The 19968-nt window shown below is 35.1% G+C and overlaps 1 protein-coding gene across 4 annotated transcripts in view; it reads right to left on the reverse strand.

The window, feature by feature from the left end:
- Positions 1–19968, reverse strand: part of RB1 (RB transcriptional corepressor 1) — a 315901-nt gene that overhangs the window by 206825 nt on the left and 89108 nt on the right. For all 4 annotated transcript variants that reach the window (XM_053665401.1, XM_053665400.1, XM_037152038.2 and 1 more), the window contains one exon: positions 18789–18908. In XM_053665401.1, coding sequence (XP_053521376.1) covers positions 18789–18908 — 120 coding nt within the window. The remainder of the gene's footprint in view (positions 1–18788; positions 18909–19968) is intronic.

The raw sequence follows: 19968 nt of genomic DNA on the forward strand, positions 1-19968 counted from the left end.
AATGGCAATAAATACACATCTATCAACAACTGAATCTAAAAAGCAAACTAAGCAAACAAGAAACAGAAACAGAATCATGGATATAGAGAGCATTTTGATGGTTGCCAGATGGAAGTGGAGTGTGGGGGAATGGGTGAAGAGTTGAGGTTATTAAGAAGTACAAATAGCAGTTATAGAATAGCCATGGGGATGTGAAGTACAATATAGGAAATGGAGTGGCCAAAGAACTTTTGTGCATGACCCATAGACATGAAAATGGTGGGAGACTGCATGAGGGAGAGGAGAATACTGAGTGAACAAGGGCAAACGGGAAAAAAATCAGGACAACTGTACTAGTATAATCAATAAAATATAATTTAAAATATAGAAAAAAGACAAAGGACCCAAATAAATAAAACCAGAAATGAAAGACAAGTAACAACTAATACCACAGAAATACAAAGGACAGTAAAAAAAAATTACTATGAACAACAATACACCAAGAAATTGGATAACCTGGGAAAAATGGATAAGTTTCTAGAAACACAATCTTTCAAAACTGAGTCAGGAAAAAGCAGAAATCCTGGATATACCAATAACAACAAAGAAACTGAAGCACTAATCAGAAAACTCCAGGTGCACAAAAGTCCTGGACCAGATATCTTCACAGGAGAATTTTATCAAATTATCCCAAAAAATTTAAGAGGAAGGAAGGCTTCCACTTTCTATGAGGCCAGTATAAGTCTAATTCCAAAACCACGTAAAGATACAACAAAGAAAGAAAATTATAGGCTGATATTTTTGACGAACATAGATACTAAAATTCTCAACAAAATACTGGCAATCCAAATCCAGCAATACATTAAAAAGATCATATACCACAATCAAGTGAGATTTAACCCAGGGATACAAGTATGGTACAACATTCAATATCAATAAATGTATTATCACATAAACAAAATGAAGGACAAAATTCACGTCATATTAATAGATGCAGAAAAAGAATATGATATAACCCAGCATCCACTTATATAAAAACACTAAGGAAAGTGGGAATAGAGGCAACATACCTCAACATAATAAAAGCCATATACAAGAAACCAAAATCATATTCAATGCTAAAAAACTAAAAGCTTTTCCCTTAAGATCAGGAACAAAAGAACTGTGTATGCTTTCACCACTCTTATTCAACATATTACTGGAATTTCTAGTCACAGCCATCAGACAAGAAAAAGAAATAAAAGACATTCAACCTGGAAAGCAGGAACTAAAACTGTCATTATTCGTAGATGACATGATAGTGTACATAGAAAATTCTAGACTCCACAAAACAAATACTGAACCTAATAAATGAATTTGGCAAAGAAGTGAGACGCAAAGTCAATATTAAAAAATTGATGGCATTTTGTACACCAACAATGAACTATCAGAAAGAAAAACTAAGAAAAGAAACCTTTGATTATACCAAAAAGAAAAAAAAGTACCTAGGAATAAATTTAAACAAGAATGTAAAAGACTTGTACTCAGAAAACTACAGAACACAGAAGAAAGAAACTGAGGAAGATACAAATTAAAGGAAGCATGTACCATTACATGGGTTGGAAAAATTAACATCATTAAAATGTCAGTACTACCCAAAGCATTCAGATTCAACACAATCCCTATTAAATGCCAAAGGCATATTTCACAGATCTAGAACAAATATTTCAAATATTTGAAATGAAAAAAGACCCAGAATAGCCTCAGCAATCCTGAAGAAGAACAAAGTTAGAAGGATCAATATACCTGATGTCAAACTAAACTACAAGGCCACTGTAATCAAAACACAGTCTGATACTGGCATAGTAACAGACACATAGATGAATGGAACAGAACAGAGCACCCAGAAATATACTCATGGCTCTATGATCAACTAATATTTGCAAATGGAGCACAAGCATCCAATGGAGTATAAATAGCCTGTTCAATAACTGGTATTGGGAGAACTGGACAGGTATATGCAAAATAAATGAAACTAGACCACCAAATTACACCATATACTAAAATTAACTCCAATGAGTAAAAGACTTAAATATCAGTCATGATACCATAAAATTTCTTACAGAAAACATAGGCAGTAAAATTGCAGATATCAGTATAGCAATATTTTTGCCCATATATATCTCATAGGGCAAGGGAAATAAAGAAAAAAGTAAACAAATGGGTCTACAATCAAATTAAAAAGCTTCTGGATGGATAAAGAAACCATCATCAAAATAAAAAGTAAACTCAATGTATGGAAGAACATATTTGGCAATGATATGTCGGACAAGGGTTTACTCTCCAAAATACAGAAAGAATTCTTATGACTCAACACCAGGAAAACAAACAATCCAGTTTAAAAACAGACAAAGGACCTGAATAGACACTTCTCTAAGAAGGATATACACATGGCCCATAGACATATAAAAAGATGATCAACATGACTAACCATCAGAGAGGCAAATTAAAACCACAATGTGACATCACCTCACACCAGTCAGAATGGCCATCATTAATAACAAACAAATGCTGGCAGACTGGTACAGCCACTGTAATAACAGTATAGAATTTCCTCAAAAATTAAAAATGGGTCTTCCTTATGACCTGCTGGGACTATATCATAAGAATAATGAAACACCAATTCAAAAGAACCCATGCACCTCAATGTTCACAGCAGCATTATATTTACAATAGCCAAGTGCTAGAACCAACTGAACAATGGCAAGAGAGAAGCTTATAACCACGGACAGATGGAAGAAGCCACTTTACCACAACCAGACCTGTAGGGTGTGGGGACGAGGTGCAAGAGGGCTGGCTGGGTGCCCACAGGTGGCAGCTGAAGTGCTAGAGGGATATTTCAGCAGCCTAAGGTTCCCCTGAGAAGTGTGGGGTCTAGACCCCAAGCATGTCTCCCCAGCCTACAGCACCAGATGGGGAAAGGAACTCAAATAACATATGGATGTGAAAAGCATTATGGTTTCTGGACACTAGGGAAAGACAGCTAGAAACAAACAGAGCCTCTTAAAGGGCCAATGCACAAATTCCATTTGTAGCCACTTAACCTGGGCTCCAGCAGAGGGAGGGCAGAGTGGATTATAGATGTGTGAAGAGAGTGTGGGCGGGTAGCTCTGGAGAGAGAGCTGAAGAAACACTCATCAGTATTCTGTGGAGTCACTCCCCATAATGAATGAACCATCTTACTCAGGCATAGTACTCCTTTCCAAATGGCTTCAGCCTGAGGAGAAACAATAGCCCCTGCCCACAGGAATTACTCTGCCCCACCCTGTGGTGCTTAACCCAGTATGCGGATTATAGCTTGAGTCTATATCACTGATCAGTTTAACAAATGAGGTGAAAAAAATAAAAAGAAGTAGCCAAAATATGAAGACAAAAAAAAAAAAAAAAAACAAATGAAAGAACAAGAAAATTCTCCAAAAGAGGATCTAGATGAAATGGAGTCAAGCAACTTATCAGATACTTTAGAGTAATTATTATAAGGCTACTCAACAGTAGGAAAAAAGACATGAAAACTATAAAAAATATCCAGTCAGAAATAAAGAATGCAATATTTGAAATAAATAATACACTGGAATGAATAAATAGTAGGTTAGATGAAGTAGAGAACCGAATCAGTGATTTGGAAGGCAAGGCAGAAAAGACACCCAGGCAAGGTGCAAAAAGAAAAAAGAATTATTAAAAAAAATTAGGAGAGCTTAAGAAACATTTTGGACCACATGAGGTATAACAACATCTGCATCATAGAAATACCAGACAGAGAAGAGAAGAGCAAGGGATCCAGAAACACTGAAGAAATAATTACAGAAAACATTCCTATTCTGATAAGGGAAAAAGACACACAAGTCCAGGAAGTACAGAGTCCCAAACAAACTGGACCCAAAGAGGCCTATACCAAGACACATCACTGCAAGAGAATCACAGGTAGTTACATACAAGGGAGCACCAATTAGACTGTCATCTGATTTCTCAACAGAAACATTTCAGGTCAGAAGGAGTGGTATAAAATATTCAAGGTGATAAAAAGCAAGGACATACAACCAAGGCTAGTTGTTTCAAAATTAAAGGAGATATAAGGGGCTCTCCAGACAAGAAAAAGCTAAAGGAGTTTGTTAACATCAAACCAGTACTGCAACAAATGTTAAAGAGCTTGCTTTAAGAAGAAGAAAAAGAGAATGAAAAAAAAAAACCCAGAGAAAAATAGTCTAACAATAAAATGGCACTAAATACATTTCTATCAGTAATTACCTTAAATGTAAATGGCTTAAATGCCCCAACCAAAAGACACAGGGTAGCTGAATTGATAAGACAGAAACACCCATATATATATATATATGCTGCCTCCAAGAGAACCATCTCAGATGAAAAGAAACACACAGACTAAAAGTAAAGGGATGGAAAAACATCTTTAATGCAAATGTAAAGGGGGAAAAAGCTAGGGTAACCATACTTATATCTGACAAAATAGATTTGTCAGATAAACCAAGAATATAATGACAAAGTATAACACTACATAATGATAAAGGGAACAATCCAACAAGAGGATATAACCCCAGTAAACATGTACACATTGAACAAAGGAACACCAAAATATGTGAAGCAAATCTTGATGGACATAAATGGGGAGACTGTCAGAAACAGTCATAGGGATTTTAACACCCCATTGACATCAATGGATAGATCTTCCAGGCAGAAAATCAACAAGGAGACAGTGGCCTTAAATGACTCACCAGATCAAATGGTTTTAATTGATATATTCAGAGCATTTCACCCCAAAGCAACAGAATATACATACTTTTCAAGTACATACACATGGAATGCTTTTTAGGAGGGACCATGTTAGGACACAAAACAAGTCTCAGTAAATTAAGAAGACTGAAACAATATCAAGCATCTTCTCTGACCACAATGCTATGAAACTAGAAATCAATCACAAGAAGCACACTGAAAAACACTCAAAAACATGGAAGCTAAATAACATGTTATTAAACAATGAATGGCTCAACAATGATATCAAGGAAGAAATCAACAGATACCTTCAAACACTGAAAATGAGGACACAATAATCCAAAATTTGTGGGACACTGAGAAAGCAATCCAAAGAGGGAAATTCATACCATGACAGGCCTATCTAAAAAACAAGAAAAGCTCAAATAAACAACCTAACTTCACACTAAAAGGAACTTAAAAAAGAACAACAAATAAAGCCATGAGTTTAAAAAAGGGAAATAATAAAGATCAGAGCAGAAACAAATGAAACAGTCTAAAAATCCAAGAGCTGCTTCTTTGAAGAGATAAACAAGATTAACTAACCTTAAACCAGACTCATCAAGAATAATTGAGAGAGGACCCAAATAGATAAAAATAGAAATGAAAGAGAGAAATAACAACTGACACCAAAGAAATACAAAGGACTATAAGAAAATGTTATGAACAAGTATATGTCAATACTGAGCAACCTCGATGAAATGAATAAGCTCCTAGAAACACGTAATCTTCCAAACTAAATTAGGAAGAATAAAATATCTGAATAGACAGATTATACCTAGTGAAATTGAAGCAGTAATCAAAAAATCTCAACAAACAAAAGCCCTTGACCCAGATGGCTTCACAGGTGAATTTTACCAAATACTCCAAGAAGAACTTATACCTCTCATTCTCAAAGTATTTCCAAAAAATTCAACAGGAGGCAAGGGTCCAAGCTCATTTTATGAGGCCACCATTACCCTAATTCCAAAAACAGATAAAGACACTACAAAAAAAAAGAAAATCATATGCCTATATCCTTGATGAAATAGACACTGAAATCCTCAACAAATTATTGGCAAACCACATACAGCAGTGCATCAAGAAGATCACACATCATGATCAAGTGGGATTTACTCGAGAAATGCAAGGCTGGTACAACATTCACAAACCAGTAAATTTGATTTACCACATAAAGGAAAAGAAGGATAAAAACCACATGATCATATAAGTAGATGCAGAAAAAGCAATTGATAAAAATCCAGCACTCATTTATGAAAAAAAACCCTCAGCAAAGTGAGATCAGATGGAACATACCTAAACCTAATGAAGGCCATATAGACAAATCTACTGCTAGTATCACACTCATGGGCAAAAACTACAAGCATTCCCCTTTAGGGCAGAACAAGACAGCAATATCCATTTTCACTTCTCTTGTTCAACATAGTACTGGAAGTCCTAGCCACAGCAATCAGACAAGAAGAAGAAATAAAAGGCATTCATATTGAAAAAAAGGCATTAGAACTATCATTATTTGCAGATGACATGATACTGCACATAGACAACTCCAAAGATTCCATCAAGAAACTACTAGAACTGATAAATAAATGCACCAAAGTAGCAGTTATTTATATACCAATAACAAACTAACATAAAGGAAAACTGAGAAAACAATCTCATTTACAATTGCTACAAAAAGAATAAAATACCTAGGAATTAACCTAACCAAGGATGAAAAAGACCTATACTTGGAAAATTATGAGACACTGAAGAAAAAATTGAAGAAGATACAAAAAAGTGGAAGCACAAATTGTCTCCATGGAGAGGAAGAATAAACACCATTAAAATGTCCATACTACCCAAGTAATCTATAGATTCAATGCAATTCCCATAAAGACCCCAATGATATATTTTATGGAAGAGAACAAATATTTCAAAAACTTACATGGAAACACAAAAGGCCTCACATATATATAGCAACAGAGATCCTGAGAAAGAACAAAGTTGGAGGAATCACACTACCTAATAGCAAACTATACAAGGCCATTGTAATCAAAAGAGCCTCATACTGCCATAAAAACAGACACATAGGTCAATGGAACAGAATTGAAAGCCCAAAAATAAACCCACACCTTTATAGTCAATTAATATTCAACAGAGAAAACAAGCACATACAGTGGGCTAAAGATAGTTTATTCAATAAATGGTGTTGGGAAAATAGGACAGATAAGTACAGAAAAATGAAACTAGACCATCTTCTTACATTACATACAAGAATAAATTCAAACTGGATCAAAGACTTAAATATGAGACTAGAAACCACATAAATTGTAGAAGTAAATAAACATAGGCAGCAAAATCACAAGCATTGCTTGTAGCAACATTTTATTGGATATATCTCCCTGGGCAAGGGAAATAAAAGAAAAAATAAACAAATGGGACTAAAATAAACTAAGATTTTCACAGCAAAGGAAAACATCAATAAAATAAGACAACCCACAGAATAGGAGAACGTATTTGCTGACACATCTGATAAACGGTTAATATCCAAAATTTATAAAGAACTTACAAAACTCAATACAAAAACAAACAAACAAACAACCCAGTTAAAAAGTGAGCAAAACACCTGAATAGACACTTCTCCAAAGAAGACATACAAATAACCAAATAGATATATGAAAAGGTGCTCAACATCACTAATCATCAGAGAAATGCAAATTAAAACCACAATTACAGCCCAGGCTGGTGTAGCTCAGCGCAGGCTGCGAACCAAAGGGTCACTGGTTCAATTCCCAGTCAGGGCACATGCCTAGGTTGCAGGCCAGGTCCCCAGTGGTGGCCACATGAGAGGCAACCACACACTGATGTTTCTCTCTCTTTCTCCTTCCCTTCTCCTCTTTCTAAAAATATATAAAATCTTTAAAAAACCCACAATGACATACCATATGACACCTGTCAGAATGGCCACCATCAATAAATCAACAAACATCAAGTGCTGGCAAGAATGTGGAGAAAGGGAAAGCCTCTTGCACTGCTGGTGGAGATACTGCAAAAATTAAAGCTGTATCTGCCTTTTGACCCAGAAATCCCACTTCTCAGAATATATCCAAAGGAACCCAAAGCACTAATCAAAAGAACAGAAGCACACCTATGTTCCTTGCAGCATTATTTAGAATCACCAAGATATGGAAGCAGCCCAAGTGTCCATCAGTAGATGAGTGGATAAAACAACTATGGGACCTTTACACGATGGAATTCTACTTGGCTGTAAAAAGAAGAAAATTTTACCCTTTGCATCAATATGGATAGACTTGGAGAATATTATGCTAACTGAAACAAGGCAGCCAGAGAAAGACAAATATTACATGATTTGATTCACATGTGGAATCTAATGAACAAACTGAACTACAAGAAAAATAGGGGCAGAACCATAGACAGGGAAGAGGATGACAGCTAGTGGGGAATATGGGGATAGAGGGATTGAGTGAGAAATAAAACGTACTCAAGGACATGGATAACAGTGTGGTGACTATTAGGGTGAATAGTCTATAAGGAGACTAAATGGTAATGGAAAAATACAATAAGGAAAAATAAAATATGTGGCTAGTATTATATTTCTATGGGACAGCACTAATATAAATAAATAGCATAAAAAACTACTATTTAAAAAGCACTGAGCATGTTTCTCAGAGGCAAGATAACCAGTAACATTATCTTAGTTCTTATAATTCTCTAAATGGAAAGTACTGTTTGCTATATTTAACAGATTATAATTGAGGTTTCAAGTAGTTAAGTACCTTTCTTACCTATATCTGCTTAGCTTTTCTAAAGTTATCATAATAACTAGAGTATGTTTCCATACACACACACACACACACACACACACACACACACACACACACAGTGTACCCTGAAATAAACAGGCCTTGATATCACAGTTAATCTTCCAAACTGCTCTATAGGAAAGGTACAAATAAAATTTTAAAACCCTGCCAATCTACTTCAAAGACTGTAAACACAAAATTATCTCATGTAACCAGTCGATAAAAATTTGAATCCCTTCTATAAAGACCTGAGTGACCTTATAAGGCTAAATATGATTATGTTATTACACCCCAGCTTAAACTCATTCAGTAACTCTCCATCATCTGCAAGGCAAAGTCTAATTCACTATCAATATGATCCTTTCTTACCTTTCAGCCATTAGCAAAATCAATTTACATCATGATACTGCTTTGGCTTTGTACACATACTAATCACTCAGTCCAGGATGCTCAGTTCCAGTTCCTACACATTTTGCTTGGTGAGTTTCTTTTTATCCTTTAAACCCTATGCAAACATTGCCTTTTATTTGTTTTCCTAATCAAAAGCATGCCATAATTACATACACAATGTTTTTTCTACTAAATAATTTCTACTTCATATATTTAATTCTCTATAATAGAGGATCATATGCATTATTACACATATTTTTATTAAAATATATTTATTTACTGTAAGCTTCTGGATGATCACAGTGTCATATGATTTTGTATCCCCAGCACCTAATATATATCCAGGAACTAAGAGTCACTTAGTTAATGTTTCTTGAAGTTTCTTAATGTATTTGCAATAAAACAGTTGATAGCCTAAAAACATTTTAAAGTATAGTCCACAAAACAATACTTCCAGAATTTTCTGGAAGTAGAAACATATATTAAATGTATGTATAAAAATATATTAGTAGTTTAGTAAGTTTAGAAAATGCTGAATTATCAGTGGTGCCCAAAGAGACTTTTTTCAAAAGGGAAACTGAGTTGTACTGCGCAGGGACCTCAAGTGAGCAGCAGCCAGGCCAACAGAGGGAGGACTGTGGGTGCAATTTGCTCCCACTCATTGAACCTCACAGGTTGATCAAAGGGGTGCAAAGCAAGGTGACTTCTTGGTGTCAGCCTGGTGCAACTGCGTACAGTGGAGAGTAGGGAGCTGTATGCTGCTCTGAGGGTGTGGGCTCAAAACGGTGCACCTCTGATTATTGTAGCCCAGAATGAGCCTGAATCCTTGCCTAACCACAAGAAAGGAAAAATGGACTCCAGCCCCCCACCACCTGCAGGAGCCAGGAAGACCTGAGAAACCAGCCGGGCATGCTTAAAAATCAGCATGTGACTTTTTTCCTTTCTTTCTTCCATTTCTTTTTTTTTCAAGAGTAAGACTTTTTTCCTTTCTTTCTTCCATTTCTTTTTTTTTCAAGAGTAAGACCTGAGAGAAAACCAGATTCAGAAAGAAGTCAGAAGGTGAACACCAACAGCTGAGACAAATTTGATGTTCAACAGAACTTGCATGTTTTTTATTCCTCTTTCTTCTTTCCATTTATTGAGGGTTTTTTGTTTTTATTTATTTTTTATTCTCCCTTTCATATAGCATTTTAATTTTTCTTCTTCCACTCTACTCTTATTCCAAACAACTCATTACTCTTTTTCTTTTACCTTTTACTTTTTATTCAGATTTTATATTTCTTATCATACTATTTTTACTCCAAATCCCACACAGTACCCTTCTCTGGTCTTATATTCATTTTTCCATCTCCCTGAGCTATACTACTGTTGGTGTAAACTTTATTGTCTCTCACACTACACCAAGTTTCTATCCCTTACTCTCACTCTTCCTTCTCCATCTAACTTTGTATAAGTGCTCTTCTTTCTTAAGTCGACTCACCTCCTTTTTTTCCTCTTATAGGTGTCTTCTTTTCCACCTTTTATAAACAGTAGATAGTTGGGTGAACTACCACAGTAATTGCTGTACTTCTCTCCAAAGGAACTCCCATTTGTTCACTATTTATTTGTATTTTAAATCCCACAGAATACTCTTCCACTCGCTTAGTCCATTTCACCTTCTGCCTGCCCCCGATCAGTTGAGTGAGGAATTTTATTCCATTGTTTTCTTTTTTACTTCTCCCCCTCTCTCACACTGGGCTTTACTACTTACTCTTATTAGTTTGCTTCCCCCATACTCTCAAAATCATTTTTCTTTACTGTAGACATCTCACATTCACTTTTTGCTTTTCTACAATATTCTTATTCCTGTTCCATCTTTATTAAACTTCATTTAGCTGTCACTGCTATCAAACCTGTGTTTTTTTGCAATTTTGCTCCCTTTGATCCAGAACCTTTTCAATTTTATTTCAAACCTCATAACTCTTCCCTTTTCTTACCCTATTGTTCCCATCATCCTTTTGTGTTTCACTTACATTTTAAATTTTGTTCTCTCCTTTTTTTGCCTCTGTTCTAGCCCAACTCTTATCAATTCTCCTCCCTCTGACCATGCAATGACATTTTCCTCTCTTTTAGTCATCTCATATTCTTTTTGTCATATCTTACAATATCTGTAATCTCTCTTCACCTTTATTAATCTAAGTTCAACTGCGGTTGAGATTGCTGATGTGGCAGGGGGTTTCGTTTTGCCGGCATAGGTTTGGTTGTGTGGTAGTAGTGCTTTGTTAACTAACACCTGTATAATGGCATAGAGGATAAGGTTGAAGTTGTGACTACCAGTAAACCTGCTGGAGGGAAGAACCCACCAACAAAGAAGCCACCGGAAGATAAAGTCCAATTATAACAAGAGAGCCCACAGAAATGGAAGGAGGAGCAACCCAAAGCATCCAGACAAGGAGATCAAGAGACAGCACAACTGAGTCCCACAGAACCCCTAACACAGAAGTTCACCCCATGAAGACAGCTAGCAAAGCAGAGCAACCAGAAATGCAGAAAAAAAAAAGTCACCTAAAATGGGGAGACAAAAAACACAACCTACAATAAAAAAGAATGGAAGAGTCTGTAGTAAAAGAACTAAATGAAATGGAAGCAAGCAAAATATCACACATAGAGTTAAAAAAATGGTTATAAGGATGCTCAAGAACTCACACACAGCTACAAAGAACTGAGTGGGAACTATAACAGCATGAAAAAGGAAATAGAAACTATAAACAAGAACCAGGAAAAAATTAAAAATACAATATCTAAAATTAAAAATACACTAGAAGGAATCACAAGCAGGCTTCATAAAGCACATGACCGAATTAGTGAGCTGGAAGACAAGGTAGAAAGAAATACCCAGGTAGAGCAGTAGCATGAAAAAAGACTGAAAAAGTATAAGGACAGCTGAAGGGAACTTCAGGACAACATGAAATGCAACAACATTCAAATCATAGGAATACCAGCAGGAGAAGAAAAGGAGCAAGGGATAGAAACCCTATCTGAAAAAATAATGACAGAAAACTTCCTTATCTCAAGAGGGGAAAAGCCGTGCAAGTTCAGGAAGCACAGAGGGTCTCAATCAAAATGAACCCAAAGAAGCCTACTACAAGACACATCATAATTGAAATGCCAAATTTTAAAGACAAAGACAGAATCTTAAAAGCAGCAAGGGAGAAACAGACAGTAACATACAAGGGAGCTCCAGTAAGGTTAGCAGCTGACTTCTTAACAGAAACACAAGACACAAAGAATGGCAAGAAATATGACAAGTAATGAAAAGCAAAGGCCTGCAATCAAGACACTCTACCTAGCAAGGCCCTCATTTAAAATGGAAGGCCATATAAGGAGCTTTGTAGAGAAAAGAAGGCTAAAGCAATACACCTTCTCCAAACCAGCCTGGTAAGATATGTTAAAGGGATTCCTTAAAAAAGATTAAAAAAAAGAGTGAGAGAGATAGGCACACAATTACAAAGGGGGAAAATAGCAATAAATAAGTACCTACCGAAAATAAACTTAAATCTAAATGGATTAAATACCTAATCAAAAGACACAGAGTAGCTGAAAAGATAAAAAAACATGACCCACACATATGCTGCCTACAAGAGACCCACCTCAGGACAAAAGACCTACTGAGTGAAGGGTTGGAAAAAAATATTCCTAGCAAATGAACAAGAGAAAAAAAGCTGGTGTAGCAATACTTACTTATATCAAACAAAATAGACTTCAAAACAAAGGCCACAAGACAGACACAGAGGATACTTCAAAATACTCAAAGGGAACAATCCATCAAGAAGACATAAACATTGTAAATATACATGTGCACCCTACATAGGAACACTCAAATACATAAAGAAAATCTTGGAGGACTTCAAGAAAAATATAGACAGCAACACACTTATATTAGAGGATTTTAACACCCCACTGTCAACAATGGATAGATCTACCAAATAAAATATCAACAAGGATATTGTAGCATTGTACAATGCCCTAGATCAAATGGACCTAACAGATATATATAAAAACTTTCATCCCAAAGAAGCAAAATACACATTCCTTTCAAATGCACATGGAACATTTTCAAAGACAGACCACATGATAGGACATAAAACAAGCCTTACCAAATTCAAGAAGACTGACATTGTATCAAGCATTTTCTCAGACCATAAAGGCTTGAAACTAGAAACCAACCTCACAGAAAAAACTCAAAAACATTCAAATGCATAGAAATTAAATAGCATGCTATTAAACAATGAATGGGTTAATAATCAGATTGAGGGAGAAATCAAAAAGCTTCTGGAAACAAATGAAAATAAACACAAAACAGTCCAAAACTTATAGCACACAATAGGGGCAGTCCTGAGAGGGAAGTTCATAGCAGTACAGGCCTACATATAAGAGAGAGAAACATTTCAAATAAACAACCTAACCTTACCTCTACAAGAACTGGAGGAACAACAAAAGCCCAGAGTGAGCAGAAGGAAGGAAATAACAAAGATCAGAGAAGAATTAAATGACAGAGAGACTAAACAAGCAATACAAAGGATCGATAAATTCAGGTGCTAGTTCTTTGAAAAAGATAAATAAAATTGATAAGCCATTAACCTGACTCATCAGAAAAAATGACAAGACCTAAATAAATAAAATTAGAATTGAAAGAGAAGAGATTACAACAGATATCACAGAAATACAAAGGACTGTAGGAAATTACTATGAACAAACTATATGTCAAAAAATTTGAAAACCTGGGTGAGATGAACAAATTTCTAGAAAAATATAATCTTCCAAAACTAAATCAAGGAAAAGAAAGTCTGAACAGATTGATAACAGCTACTGAAACTGAAGCAGCAATCAAAAAACCCCCAACACAGAAAAGTCCTGGACTGAACAGTTTCCCAGGAGAATTTTGTAAAACATTTAAGGATGAGCTAACCCCTATCCTTATCAAAATAGTCCAAAAAATCTAAGAAAAGGGAAGACTCTGAAATTCTTTTTAAGAGTCCAGCATCATCCTCTTTCCAAAACCAGATAAAGACACAATAAAGAAAGAAAACTACAGAAAAATATCTCTGATGAACATAGAGTCCATGTGTCCAGGGGGGGTCAAACTCATTTTCACCAGGAGCTGTCTTCACAGGGCCAAATGTCATTTTAGGACTGTATAAATATAACTGCTCCTTAACAGTTAAGTGAGAGCTTGGCACTGCTGCCAAATAGAAATAAGGTGCCAGGCCAGATAAAACAAGGTTGAGGGCCGGATTCGGCCCATGGGCCTTGTGTTTGCCACCTGTGACACAGACACTAAAATTCTCAACAAAATATTGGCAAACCACATCCAGCAATACATTTAAAAGATCATCACCATGATCAAGTGGGGTTCATCCCAGAAATGCAAGGATGGTAAAATATTTGCAAATCAGAAAACATAATATATCACATAAACAAAAGGAAAGATAAAAATCACACAATCATATCAATAGATTTGGAAAACACATTTGATAAAGTATGGCACCCATAAATGGTGTGTTTACCATTTATGATAAACACACACAGCAAAGTGGGAGTAGAGGGAGCATACTTCAACATAATAAAGGCTATGTACAAGAAACCTACAGTCACCATCACACTCAATGGGCAAAAATAAAAGCTTTCCCACTAATATCAGGAACTAGACAAGGTTGTCTGCTTTCACCATTTCTATCAACATAATATTAGAAGTTCTAGCCATAGATATCAGACAAGATAAATAAAAGGCATCCAGATTGGAAAGAAGGAAGTAAAACTATCATTGTTTACAGACAACATGATAGTGTACATAAAAAACCCCAACAAACTCCACCAAAAAGCTACTCAACATAATAAATAAATGTGGCAAACAGTGTGATACAAAGTCAATATTCAGAAATTTAAGTACACCAACATTTTTATACACCAACAATGAAATATCAGAAACAGAATTCAGGAGAAACATCCAATTTCCTACAGCAACAATAAAAAAAATTACCTAGGAATAAACCTAACCAATGAGGTAAAAGACCTGTACTCAGAAAACTACACAACACTGAAGAAAGTAATTAAGCAACACAAAAATAAGTGGAAGTATACACTATGTTCATGGATTGGAAGAATTAACATCATCAAAATGTCCATACTACCCAAAGCAATTTATAGACTCAACACAATCCCTAGTAAAATACCAATGAGATATTTCACAGATATTGAACAAACATTTCAAAAATGTATGTGGAACCATAAAAGAGCCCAAATAGACTCAGCAATATTCAGAAACGAGAACAAAGTAGGAGGGATAACAATACCTGATATCAAACTATATGGCCATTGTAATCAAAACAGGGTGGTACGGAGATAAGAACAGAGAGAAAGATCATGGAACAGAATAGACAGCCCAGAAATAAACCCTAGTCTCTATGTTTCATTAATATTTGACAAAGGGGGCAGGAGCATAAAATGGAGTAAATAGAGCCTCTTCAACAAATGGTGTTAGGAGAGCTTGACAACTACATGCAAAAAAAAAAGGAAAAAAAGAAATTCGACCACCAACACAAATATAAACTCAAGATGGATAAAAGACTTAAATACATGTCATGACACCATAAAAGTCCTACAGGAGAACATAGGCAGGAAAACTTCATATATTCCATGCACAATATTTTAACTGATATGTCCCCTAGAGCAAGGGACATAAAGGAAAGAAGAAACAAATGAGGACTACATCAAATTAAAAAGCTGCTGCATGGCTAAAAAAAATCAGCAAAATGAAAAGGGAACCAACTGTATGGGAAAATATATTTGTCAATGACACCTCAGACAAGGGTTTGATCTCCAAAATATACAAAGAACTCATGTGACTCCATACGAGGAAGACCCAAGTTACCAGAAGGGAGGGGGGAAGGTGGTGATGGGGAAAGAGGGGAAGAGGGATCATGGAACATGTGTAAAAGAGCCATGTACAAAGACAATGGGGATTGGAGTGGAGGTCTGGTTGTGTGAGATGCGTGTGGGTAAGGCAAAGGAGAGTAAGGGGTTGGGGGGAAGAATGAGTACAAGTGTAACTGAACAACAATATACAAATTTTTTTAAATAAAGAAAATGCCAAATTTTAGTGATTCAAAAGATTTACTTACACAGGACTTCTAATACCCTTGGGTTGCCAATGTCACTGTGGTTCTTTAAGGGGAGCAATATGGTATGGAGAGTTTTACAAATTCGAGAGCCACAAAATTTGTGGAGAGCCACAAATTTTTCCTTTTGTTTTGAAAACTAATGTTCATGGGAAGGTTATTATGGCACTGGACTCAGTATTGTCTATGCAGTATCTCATTTAATACATTATAAAATCTAACAAAGTAGGCACTATTATGAACTCAATTTACACATTAGAAAACTAAGCACCGAAGTTAGATAATTCACCTGTCCAAGGTCATACAATACCCACTGGAGCCTACATTATTAGACTCCAGATATGACTCAAAAAATTACATTCTCTTCAACATTAAGTTCTAGTGGGGCCTCCCTTTTTTTTTTGGTAAAGCATCATACCAGACTTTAAAGAAAATTCTTTGTGAACTCTGACCTTGCATCCTATTTCTAACCTGCAATAACCAGCGTTTACACTGGCCTAAAAGAAAAACAAAGAGAATGGAAGTTAGGAAGAACCTAAAAACTTCAGAACTGTCCAAATAATATTCAATTTTCTAACCTTTTCTCCCTCAGTTTCCAAGAAATCAAAAATACAGTGCATCACTAGAAGGTGTGACGGATAAAGGAAAGAGGTAAAACACAAACAAATATCCAAGTAGATTTCTTAAAGCAGAAATCTCATAAAGCAGAGCAAAACACCTAGAAGTATCCAGGTAAAATTATTACAGCAGGAAAAAAGATCAGGATTATACTTCAAATAATTCTCACCAAAATTCTATACTTGGAAAGAATCTGATGATTATTTCTGGTACCAGATTTTGAAGTACCGGTCTTTACAGAATAGGTTTTTCTTAAATATTTGCTTAGAGTTTTTTGCCTATTTTTTATAGAGGTAATACATATGTAAGTTATTTATACAAAGCCTCCATTAACACTTTGGTATACTTCTTTCTAGTCATTTCATTCAATGCATTAGTGTCTGGGTTTCTTCCTTTTACAGTTATATTGGGTTGGCTAAGAAAAATGCATTTAGTTTTTTTCTGTAAAATAAAAGACACATTTTCACTTTCACCAATAACTTTATTGATCTGGATATTTTAAGTTATGTTGGCTATCTCCTACTATTGGCTTCTAGCGGATAGATACCAGGATGCTGGTAAACATCTTCCAAACTTTCTGACCCACCCAATAGTATGCCCTGCTTTATTTATTTAACATTAGAAGAATTTTTCCATATTGTTAATACTCCTCATCAAATTTTAATTTATAATATTTAATATTTAGATTATATTTATTATACTTTATTGCTTATTCCAGTCATGCATAAATAGGTTCCCAATTTTTTCAGTGGAATAAATAATATTGTGATAGAAATCTCTAGAACTTTTTTGTGCTCAGGATAATGTCATTAGGATAAGTTCCACAATAAGAGATAGAAGTTTGTAAACAAATTTGAGGGACAGAAAAGTATTTAGAAAGTCCCTGTTAGGTTAAAAAAAAGGAGAAAGGTGCAAGACAAAAATTATTTTTATAATGTGATCGCCTCTATGTAAAATAATATTCAAAGAAAAGAAATATTATCTACACTGTTAAAGGTTTGCATCATTCATATTTTCTTATTTATGCCATTTTTGTGTTTTCCAGGTATTCTATAATTAATTTGCATTCCTTATGCAAATTACTTAATTTATATTTTAATAACTAAAATATTTTTATGGTTTCCTTTTTCCTGTACAAAGAGCTTCTACTCTATACAAGAAAGACAAAAGAAAACAATAACAACCAATGCTACAGTTTAAAAAAAGGAACAAGAAAAATTCCTTCAAAAAGCCTTAAGCCAATCTTTGAATTTGCTACTTTTCTCATTTTCCATCACACCTCTGAAGTTTTACTGACATACTAACCAAAAAGAAGAAAAAATAGAAATATCCTTCTGAAATGTTTCTTTTCAGGTCTATCTCCATATTCATTCTCCCTCAAATATTTAAGAACATGCTCCTTCTTCCCTTCTCCCCTTACACCTGCTAATTTGACTAAAACATTAACTTTCATATCCTTTCACCCAATGAAATAAGCACCAAAATGAACACAGTTCCAGGCACATGCCAAATTAAGGACTGCAATACTAGGATTGGGGACTTGGATGAAAAGTATATTAAAAACTTAACCCAACTTTATCTGAACTTCATCATTCTCCCAGTTGAACAGTAATGAAGAGTCTTCTAAACCACCACTGGGAATACAATCATAGCTTGGTAGAATAGGGTATATATACCGCCCATTGGTAATATGTTTCTCTTTCTAAATTAGATTAACACCATTAGGGAAAATTTACATTTAGTTCACTCTTCTGTTCAGAACTAGAAGTCTTCTAGCAGAGAAGGCTAAAGTGGGAACTAAGTTTAAAGTTTCATAAAACAAATGGAAACATGAAAGGATAGGAAAAACTTCTGGAGGAAATATTCGGAATGCATACCAATGGATAAATTTTTTAAAAGCTAAGAATGAAAAGGGGACAAGTCTAAGGGGTAAAATCTGATAACTTTACTAAATATATAATAGTTCCCAGATGGAATTTAATCATGACCAGTGACATGAAAAACCAGGATGTAATCCTAATAAAATATTTTACTTTACCTTTCTAATTTGCTGTAGAGTGCACATAATACATTATACTTCTTCAACAGTCTTCCAATAGCATTATCAACTTTGGTACTGGTATCAACTTCTTTTAGTAAGTCAAAGAATTTGTAGACACTACAAAGCAAAGAATAGAAAAAAAGTAAATTGTAATTTTAAATTTTTATTTTATTTCATTTTAAAGGCACAGACATTTCAACTCAAAAGATTATTAACTCTACACAAATCCCTATTATAACCTTTGGAAGAAATTACTTTTTTATTTTCCTAGAATTTGAAGAAGAAAAAAACCCATTAATCTTCAACCTACACCTCTATATCTATATACTTATGCCTACATCTATTTATCATCAAGAATGTTAAAAATGGTTATACACATACATATATATTTATTTCTGTATCTACTGATATATTTTTAAAACCATAAATTCACATTCATTTATCCAATTCTAACATAAAACTAATTGGTTGACACCAAGGTTTTCTTGACCATGTTTATAACTCTTCTTTGACAATGAGGAAGCTTGGAATCCATTTATCTTTAATTTATTGATTCAGTCAGTCTCTCAGTATGTAAAAATCTTCCATCTTCAAAGCTACCTACTTCTCTACATTGGTATACTATCCTAGCCTGTTCAGACTGAATCCCCATTCTGGACTTCCCCCAAGGAGAGTCACCAGACCCATCAATAGGCTGTCTAGCAACTAAATAGTTATAGGATTCATTCTAAAAAAACAGGCTAGACCATTCAGACATATATCTTGAGAACTGAAAAAATAAAAGCTTCAGCTATCAGCAAAGGCACAAAACCCAAAAGAATAAAAGTTCTTTTGGTACAGAAGGAATTAGGGCTGTAACAAGCTATGTGGAAAAGCAAATAAAGGAGGGTAGAAATGATATGGAATAGATGATCAGACTGCTACATAGAAAAGAGAATGGAGCCCTGGCTGGTGTAGCTCAGTGGATTGAGCACAGGCCTGCAAACCAAAGGATTGCGGTTTGATTCCCAGTCAGGGCACATGCCTGGGTTGCAGGCCTGTTCCCAGTAGGGGACCCATGAGAGGCAACCATACATTGATATTTCTCTCCTCTCCTACCCTTCTCCTCTAAAGATAAATAAATAAAATCATAAAAAAAAGAAAAGAGAATGGAGCAAATGTACAGATACATCCAGAG

The sequence above is a fragment of the Artibeus jamaicensis genome, unplaced genomic scaffold (genome assembly GCF_021234435.1).
Source record: "Artibeus jamaicensis isolate MK-2021 breed Jamaican fruit bat unplaced genomic scaffold, CSHL_Jam_final contig_414, whole genome shotgun sequence".
Taxonomy (NCBI): Eukaryota; Metazoa; Chordata; class Mammalia; order Chiroptera; family Phyllostomidae; genus Artibeus; species Artibeus jamaicensis.